Source organism: Trypanosoma grayi (assembly GCF_000691245.1).
Source record: "Trypanosoma grayi strain ANR4 Tgr_265_V1, whole genome shotgun sequence".
NCBI lineage: Eukaryota > Euglenozoa > Kinetoplastea > Trypanosomatida > Trypanosomatidae > Trypanosoma > Trypanosoma grayi.
In genome coordinates, this window is record NW_008825884.1 from 11313 (window position 1) to 20109 (window position 8797).

Genomic DNA, 8797 nt, shown 5'->3' on the forward strand with positions numbered 1-8797 from the left:
AAGCGTGAGGCGTTGAGCGATGGAAAGGCTAAGATCAATCTTGGAATGATGCTTCTTCACCTTCTTCGTCAAGGCCGACTAAGGAAAAATGACGCTCTTAGAATCATTCAAAATGCCTCTGCTATTTTACGCGCTGAGCCAAATCTGTTGGCCATTGAGGACCCCTCCATTATTGTGGTTGGTGATATTAGAGGACAACTGTACGACCTAGCAAAGATACTATGTATAGGAGGCATGTTCAATGATACGACGAAGTATCTGTTTCTCGGAAATTACGCCGATCGCAGTTCCTTTAGTTGTGAATGTATATTAGTTTTACTGGCAGCCAAATTGAATTACCCGAAGTCTGTCTTCTTGCTTCGTGGAAACCATGAATCTCGGTTGATGACAAATTTTTTCGACTTTCAGGAAGAATGCTTACGGAAGTATGATGATCAAGTGTATCAAGCAATTATGGAGGCTTTTGATTGCTTGCCACTAGCGGCTGTTGTAAACAAGCAGTTTTTCTGTGTGCATGGTGGTCTTTCACCGGATGTGAGTAGTGTAAACCACATTCAACTGATTCACCGATTCAGAGAGCCCCCCTCACGAGGAGCCATGTGTGACTTGTTGTGGTCAGATCCCTTTTGGGATGTAGAAAATCCTTCATCGGTTACTGGAGGATCCAGGAATGACTATTACACTCCTGAAACTGGTCCATCTTATGGAGCAAACCCCGTTTTTCTTGTTAATGAGCAACGCGGATGTAGCTATTTGTTTAACTATCTCTGCGTAAAGCAGTTCCTCACGACTAACAACCTTCTTTGTGTCGTGCGAAGTCATGAGGCGCAAGACGAAGGCTATAAGCTCTATCGCTTCAATAGCGTTTCTAACTTTCCATGTATGGTGTCGGTTTTTTCAGCTCCTAATTATTGTGATACCCTCGACAATAAAGGGGCAATTCTTCATATTGAGGGAAAAACGGTTGGCGTGAAGCAGTTTTTTTGCTCCCCCCACCCTTATGTTCTTCCGAAGCATATCAATGGGTTTGAGTGGTCGTTCCCGTTTCTAGTAGAAAATATTCATAATCTGTTCACGTCGTTGCTCTCCGCAAGTTGAAGATATATTCTCGAGCCAATGCTTTTCTTTCCCTGGCAGCGTCGTTCTTTTTTTTTTTTGCGTGCTCTTTTCTTACTGATTTCATACCCAACGTGTGTACTGTAATATCGTTTTCATGGCTTCTTCGCTCTTTTGTGTTGTCTTGTAGTTCATGGTCACTCCTTGTCTTTCGGAAAAGGAGATTGCAGACTTCCCTGGACTTCTCCAAAATGCTCTCAGTTCTGACAATTGTTTGAGGACTCAAGCCGAAGAGCGAATAGAGCACCTCACTGCACGTCGTGGTTTTTTGGAGCATCTCGCTCGATACGCTTGTTGTCGTTCGCCAAACATTCCTCAATGCCAGCGTCTCATAGCTTTGACAATTCTTAAGCAGAAAGTCGGGCATGGAGCTCTGGAAGAGGATATTGAGGTGATGGGTATTCTTATGAACCTGTTATTATGGGAAGGAGATCGTCATATTGTAAATGTTTCCTCCGCGACGTTGAGTACCATTACAGCAGCGGTGGAATTGGGTGCTGCGGCAAATCCCACCCTGTCCGAGTGCCTCAATTCACTTATGAGTCACTTGACTGATGCTCTTGCTGAATCTGGATCAGCTATTCATCATCTGAACTTTGTGATACTAATTTCTGAGCTGATAGCTAACCTACCCATGGATTCTGATGTTCGCGAATGCATTCTCTCCCTTGTACCAGCTCTACTTCGAATTGTCTTCAGTAATACTTCTGGAGAAGCGAGTTGTATTGCTGTCGGTGTGGTGAGAGATGTTATTTTGTCTGTGTTAACGGCGCGAAAGAAACCCTCGGTGGAATTTGTAAAGGAAACATGGGCTAGTTTTTTCCCGGCCCTTTCAGCCGTGATGCGGACTCCATGTCGTCCAGCAGATGGAAGAGAGGATAGTCTTCTTCGTAATCGGCTTACTCTGGGAATCTTGGTGCTTCTCGAGGACATGTTCTGCACCGCCAAATGGACGCGGCAGTCTTATACGGTGGATCTTTTTCATGACTCCATAACATGTATTAGGTCGGAAGATGCATTTTACTTTGATGCCAAGGAGAAGGATGACGAAGAGAGCGTTGTCATTCAGCAGGTTATGGCAAAGCGCTGGAGTTTCTTGGGGGAGGTTGCACGTATGAAATCATTCCGGAGTGTGTTGGAAACTGTTGTGGGTGCGAATTCACAGGCATTTTTGAATTTAGTTCTGCTACATACAATGTTGAGTGACATAGAGGCGGAAGAGTGGCTCAATGAAGCGAACGTCTTTCTGCGTCACGAAGAAGAACAAGAGGATGAGGTGGCGTGGAATGTTCGGGCAACGGCAACAGATGTTTGTAGGCTATGCGTACCAGTACTTGGGAGTGACCTCTTGCAGTTTCTTGTCGGTTTCCTAAACACTGCAGATCATTCGTGGAAAGAGAGAGAAAGTGTTCTTTTCCTACTGGAGGTTCTTTTGCGCCGATGCCCTCGAGAGATGGTAAGTGCAGGTGTAACGAGTCATACGTTTCTGTTGCAAGCCGTGCTAGAGAAGGATGTGACAGGTCCAGCTATTTTGGCGTCTCGTGCACTGTCCTTACTGGGAGTTATGCTGACATTGATGAAAAGGGAGGGTGTAGATGTGCAGTCACTCTCCGCCTCACTTCTACCGAAGACAGTCGTTTCGCTTGTAAGCTCTGCCCCCTTACTTCGAGCTGCGGCATGCAAGCTGTTGCATCGGCTCCTCCCTCTGGTTCACCAGAATGACACACTGACTTCGTTTGCAGAGGGCCAAGATGCCTTGTTTTCTCTCATGCTAAGCGAGACCACAACGGACGAATTTTTGTACTTGTGCCTTGAAGTTTACACTGAATGGATCTCCAGGTGTCACACTGTAAGAAGGGATGTAGCCCCTCCAGATGCCCATTATAAGCTGTTGTGCTGCTGGAAAAACCATATTCAAGACCCAAACATAGGAGAGCTGGTTGTGTCACTGTTTGGGGAGCTTATCACTGAACCAGCTGGTGATGCATCCTTTGCTGCAGGTTTTTCTTGGATGTCGGACGTATTAAATGGCCGGTGTGGCATGGCAGAATACTGCGCTGTGCCATTCGTTATTCAAATGTTGACGTGTGTATTTGCGAAGGGTTCAGATGACGTAACGGTGAGGACAGCTGAAAGCCTGGTTGGTTCTTTATGTGGGTTGTTATTGACGACCGAGGAGTCGTCCATTCTGGCGTCCGCATCCAACTGTCTTAGCGCTTTGTTGCAGAGATGTCCGCAGGCGGGAACAGCGACGGTCTTCGTTCCACCGTCTGCCATGGGGGCCTTGTATGTGCCGAGAATAGAAAGACCTTCCCGTGGAGTGCAGGTTGCACCATCGATTCCGCTAGACGAAGAACCGCAGCCGTACCTTTTGTCTGCTGTGTTCGTCGTGATTGCCACTTCCATGCTAGCGGCGGAACGAAAAGAAGTGTCACTGATGAACGCTGGAAAGGTTTTGGTTGCCATTGCGGAAAACACTGGTGGATTTCGAGATGATGAATTAGCGTGCCTAATTACAACAATTGTGAGTCGCCTTAAGACTGTTCGTACGGACACCATTGTTCAGGAATTAGTTGCCCCTCTTGCAGTGTTGTTAAAACGTCATCTAATTGCTTTCATCAACGTTTTGATGACGTCATGGCTTCTTGTGGATATGTTTTCTGTATGGCTTCCAAAGATGGGTGTTTTTTGGGGGAAGGAGGACCTCCTTCGGTCGTGTGATGCCTTGTTGGAATTGTTACTGGAATATCCTATGGACAAACGATTACATGGTCTGATGGTGCCATGGAGTGAAAAGAAGGGCAAGAAGCTCTCATTGCCGCTCGATGTGGCGCTCTTTCTCGCTGTTGGGAAGGGCGTATTGAACCTCCTGAGTCAAGGTTGTATGGAAGAGGAAGATGAAAGCGACGACGAAGACGAGTGGGCTGATGGCAAAGATGACGAGGAGGAAGAGGAGGAAGAGGAGGAGGTTGAAGAGAGCAACAAGGATGTAGCAGGGCATGTGGGGAGCGCTGCCGGAGAAATGCCGCGTGACGTACTAGTTGTGTTGCAGAGGGTTCCGCCATTGGTGCCGCATTATGGGGCTGTCACCGCTCAGTTTTTCTCGCGCAGTGAGCTCAATACATTGTCCGTTCTCTTTACTAGGATCCAAGCAGCAGCAACAGAAACGGCGCCGTGAGAGTATAAAGGCTCACAATGCCGAAAAGTCCTTCATTGAAATACCGAGAAAAAAAAACGTTTAAAGACTACTCTAATATTTGCGTCAAAATAATAACAAGATCAGTGAATGCGTGTTGATGATGCAATAACTTTTTGGTTTGTTCCTTGCTACTACCATCGTATGGCATTGTAATATTCTTTGTGCTGTCCTTGTTTTTTTTTTCCTGCTTATTGCTGTCTTCTCGCCCCAAGCAGTAGTGGTAGCGGTGTATCGGTGCAGATATTAATGAACACTCCGGAGACTAGTTTCATGCCCCCACTGACTGTGGCCAAGCGGGGCACCACCGTCTGCAGAAATAACAAGATATACTCACAGCAACTTCTGCAGCACGCTGTTATAACGTTTGGGTCCCCGCATAATGAAGTCACATGCCCCCCATTCAAGGCTCTCGTGGAGGGAAACCGCACCGGTGAGGAGCGAGTGATTAGGACGGATGATGAGAGACGACGAAGAAGCGACGAATATGAAGCTGCTACCGAGCGGCGGAAACTGCAGCAAGTAAGCGCGGAGCTGCAGCGGGCGTTGGATAAGTTACGGCAAAAAGGCAAAGAAGAAGCAAAGTTGCGACGTAAACTGGCTCTTACACAGCTCAAGCTAGAGGAGGAGGTCGAACGCAGAATGCTTACCATAGATGGTCTATTTGGGCAAATACATCTTTACCAGAAGTTTGCGCGTGAGCAGTGTGAGGAACAGCGCCGCCTTCTTCAGAAGGTTTTGGAGCGGGACGAGGCCGTTGAGAAACTGAAAGGAGGACGGGCTGAAAAAGCCCTAAAAGCTAAAATAAACCAGGAGATGGAGGCCCTTCGCACAGAAAACGACGTGCTTCGACAGCAGCTTGAGGAGTTTCATAGCGCCAAGGCACAGTGGGAGCAAACATGCGAGCGACTGCGCGGACAAAATGATGATAACGAAGCCAGCTCGTCAAGGATGCGGCATGTATTGGAGACGGACCTTATGCGCACTCAGGAGCAGTTGCAAAAAGTGACTGATGAGCTGATTGTGGTAAGGAAGACTCTAGAGGCCTCAGATGCGAAGATGGAGCAAGTTAGACTTTTCGTGCAAATGGTGTGTCAGCCGAACTTCTACGTGGTGAAGGATAAGTCACTCGAGCCAGTAGACCGAAACCGACCGGATCCAACAGGGTATGTTCTCGTGCCGTTGACGGTCCTGCTGCAGGGGTACACTCTCCTGTCTCCAAGCGACCGTCGTGGCCTTATAGAATCGTATCAGTTTCGCGTTCCACAGTGAGCTACATGTACATGAGATACTCTGGAGGTTGATGACAAAAAATGGGAGGTATATAGAGAAAAAGAGGCGGATTGATCTCTTTAGTTTCTGCTTTATCTCTATAAACTCTTTTTTTTTCACAATATGTCTTCATAGCCTTGCGTGTTTTTTTTTTTGTTTTGTTTTGCTTGTGTCGAAAAGCATATTTCACTCTGTACAGTGCTGCTGGCGAGAAGTGCGTTCTCGCCGTTGACGTGGTTTCCCCCTTTTGCTTTCTGTGCGGCTGTGTGTCTCGGATGCACCACATTGTGCGGCACCTTTGATGGCGGTGACGTCGCGGTTCACCCGCACTTTCCACCGACACACACACATACACGTATACACATTCTCCACTCCTCTCTCTCTCTCTTTGTTTTAGTGCGAGCAGGCTAACGAGGCAGAGGTGCACGTGTGGAGCGAAAAGAGATATAAAGCAAGACGAAGGCGTGATCGGTGCAGAACAACACTCACACAAAAACAAAAAAGAAGTAGAAAAGGGAAGTGATGCCCGTGAAGCCAAAGCCAACAGCTAGCATGATGTGGCTCGAGCAGCAGCGCGAGCGGGAGTACCAGCAACACCGGAGCCGTGTAGAGAATCAGAAGGCTTGCATTGACAACAAACCCCCACACGCATTGAGTCTGAGCAATAAGAGGGTTCTGATGGAGCAAGAGCGTTGGAGGCGCATTGAGGGAGAGAACAGGCGGTTGGTTGCCAACATGGCGGCCATCATGGAGAAAGGTGGTGGAATTGACAACAAGGAGCCGTGGCGGAACACCAACGGTGCGCGTGATGCTGAACGGCGCCGACGCAAAGAACAGGAACGCATCACAGCAGAGAATCTCCAGATGCTCAAACGCCTGCAAGGGACAAAGCCGGTGTACTGCCTGGAGCAGTGGGAGTATGATCGCGAGAAGAATGAGGAATATGCTACACGACTGAGCCGATACACACACGAGCCGTCAGAGCCCAGGGATGATGAGGAGTAAAATGAATTAGCACTTGCAGCCGCCGGCACGGTTCTTCGTTTTCTTTCTCGAGTGTTTCTAGTTTCTTCATGACTGCTATGTATATGGAATGTTAGAGCCGTTTTCATGCGATCTTTGCTTCGTGCTGATCTGGGTTGTCGCGCTACGCGACGAATGGATGAGAAAAAAAAAGGTGTTCTGTTTGCTTCATCCGCAAAAGGACGATTCGCGTCGTTTGCATTCCCTGTATCCTCTTGTTGATTTTTTTTGTCAAGTTATTCTATATAGTGAACCGAAAAACATTTGTTACTCATAGCGGCAGCAGCCGCAAGAGGTAGGGAAGGGAGGGGTGTAGCATGCAGCCGACTCCACTCAACGGGAGCGGTTCTATTACCGTGGATGGGGAATTGCGGAGCGATGTCGAATCCTATCTTCGCTTAACCCCCATAAAGCCATCAGATGTCATCAACCCTCCCACCACTTCCTTCGTCCACCAGAAACAACCAAAAGGCATTATCGGCTTCATCACCCTTATTTTGTGCACGGTGATTCCACATGGTGGAGTTCTCTCGAACAGCTTCAACCTCGCCTCTGCCTCACTCGGAGCTGGTATCATTACATTGCCGTGGGCCTTCCGTGCCACTGGCGTGCTGGTGGGGACCGTATACCTCATCCTCATGACGATATTTACCGTGTACACCGTCACTATAATTGGCTACGTGATGCAAAAGACGGGCTTCAGGGCCTTTGAGCAAATGTCGCGGGGTGTTTTGGGACGAGGCGCCGATTATTTCATGGCCCTTGTAATGGGAGTGAGCTGCTTTGGGGCGGCTCTTGCATATGTTATCGCAACAGGAAGTCTGATTACCCCAATTCTGCAACGCTCCCCTGGAATACCTGAATTTTTAAGAACTGAAACTGGCATTCGAGTCATGACCTGTGTTGTGTGGTTTTTTGGTATGCTTACGCTTGTGATACCAAAAAAGATCAACACACTGCGGTACTTCTCCGCTGTTGGTGTTGGTTTTGTGGTGTACTTCGCCATTACCGTTGTGATTCACTCCTGCAGAAATGGCCTGCCGAAACGATCAGAGGTTAAACTTGTAACAAAAGGTAACTCGGCTATCGAAGGTCTTGGCGTTTTTGTTTTCTCGTACCTTTGTCACGCCGTTGCGTATCAGGTATACTACGAGATGCACGTTCCCAGTGTGTCGAGCCTTCTCCTCTGTACGAGCCTCAGCATGACAGCGTGCTCCGTGCTGTACTGGCTGGCAGGTTTTTTCGGCTATATGGAGTTTGGGGACAGCATTGAGGAGTCTGTGCTGTACATGTTCGATCCCGTCGACGAACCCATGATGATGGTGGCATACATTGGGCTCATTATCAAGTTGTGTGTGTCATACGCGCTCAACATGATACCGTGCCGCAATACAGTTTACTACGCTCTGGGGTGGGATCTTGATCAGCTCCCGTACTGGAAGCATATCGCAGTGGTGACCCTCATTTCTGTCATTGTTCTCGTATGCGGCTTGTTCGTCCCTAGAATTAGTACGGCGTTGAATCTTGCTGGCGCGGTGTGTGGTGGCTTCATTGGTTTCATTTACCCCGTCTACTTCTACATGTACTCGGGGGGCTGGACACCAGCAAACGTTGGCTGGTTTCACTACGTCATGACATACTTAACGCTCATTGTGGGTGTCGTGAGCGTTGTATTTGGCACGGGGGCGACAATCTACTCCACATTCAACTGAGGATGTACGAAGAAAAAAAAACGACCAGCTGTCGGTCAGTAAATAAAACAAACAAAAAACAAGCGGATCAAAAGAGCCCTCATTCCATGCCGAATCAGTAAATACTTTATAGCGGTGGCACGCCAGTATAGGGTGATAAAGTGAATCCGCACACCCATGTACTCTTGCCATGCAGATAGACTTCCAGAAAATAACTTGATTCTCCTTCGTCCCAAGCACTGCACCTTTGTGCATATCGGGAACAAACGAAGAAAGAAGAAGAAAAAAGAAAAGAAGCCACAACAAGTAAAGACAACGCCATAGAATAGTGATTATGCCGTGGAGGTTCATGAAAAGCTAAACCGGGTATCAGTGGTACTCCAAACAACTGATGTTTAACTCACTTATTTGGGAAAGTTTTTTTTGTTCGTTTACCCTTCTGCTGACACAACTCAACAGGAAAAAAAAGATGACCACACGCGCTGATTCATATACCACT

At 47.8% G+C, this 8797-nt stretch overlaps 5 protein-coding genes across 5 annotated transcripts; all 5 read left to right on the plus strand.

Moving 5' to 3' along the window:
• Nucleotides 1–45: 45 nt before the first annotated feature.
• On the plus strand, nucleotides 46–1098 carry DQ04_02651060 (putative serine/threonine protein phosphatase 2B catalytic subunit A2; the record flags this gene model as incomplete). The annotated part of the gene is made up of 1 exon (XM_009312088.1): nucleotides 46–1098. The coding sequence occupies one exon, from the start codon at nucleotides 46–48 to the stop codon at nucleotides 1096–1098; it is 1053 nt and encodes a 350-aa protein (XP_009310363.1).
• A 151-nt stretch (nucleotides 1099–1249) lies between these two features.
• DQ04_02651070 (hypothetical protein) lies at nucleotides 1250–4294 on the plus strand (the record flags this gene model as incomplete). The annotated part of the gene is made up of 1 exon (XM_009312089.1): nucleotides 1250–4294. One exon carries the CDS (start codon nucleotides 1250–1252, stop codon nucleotides 4292–4294), a length of 3045 nt encoding a protein of 1014 aa, XP_009310364.1.
• A 267-nt stretch (nucleotides 4295–4561) lies between these two features.
• Nucleotides 4562–5584, plus strand: DQ04_02651080 (hypothetical protein; the record flags this gene model as incomplete). The annotated part of the gene is made up of 1 exon (XM_009312090.1): nucleotides 4562–5584. One exon carries the CDS (start codon nucleotides 4562–4564, stop codon nucleotides 5582–5584), a length of 1023 nt encoding a protein of 340 aa, XP_009310365.1.
• A 522-nt stretch (nucleotides 5585–6106) lies between these two features.
• On the plus strand, nucleotides 6107–6589 carry DQ04_02651090 (hypothetical protein; the record flags this gene model as incomplete). Its single annotated transcript, XM_009312091.1, has 1 exon — nucleotides 6107–6589. The coding sequence occupies one exon, from the start codon at nucleotides 6107–6109 to the stop codon at nucleotides 6587–6589; it is 483 nt and encodes a 160-aa protein (XP_009310366.1).
• A 335-nt stretch (nucleotides 6590–6924) lies between these two features.
• On the plus strand, nucleotides 6925–8319 carry DQ04_02651100 (putative amino acid transporter, putative,amino acid permease; the record flags this gene model as incomplete). Its single annotated transcript, XM_009312092.1, has 1 exon — nucleotides 6925–8319. One exon carries the CDS (start codon nucleotides 6925–6927, stop codon nucleotides 8317–8319), a length of 1395 nt encoding a protein of 464 aa, XP_009310367.1.
• Nucleotides 8320–8797: the final 478 nt, after the last annotated feature.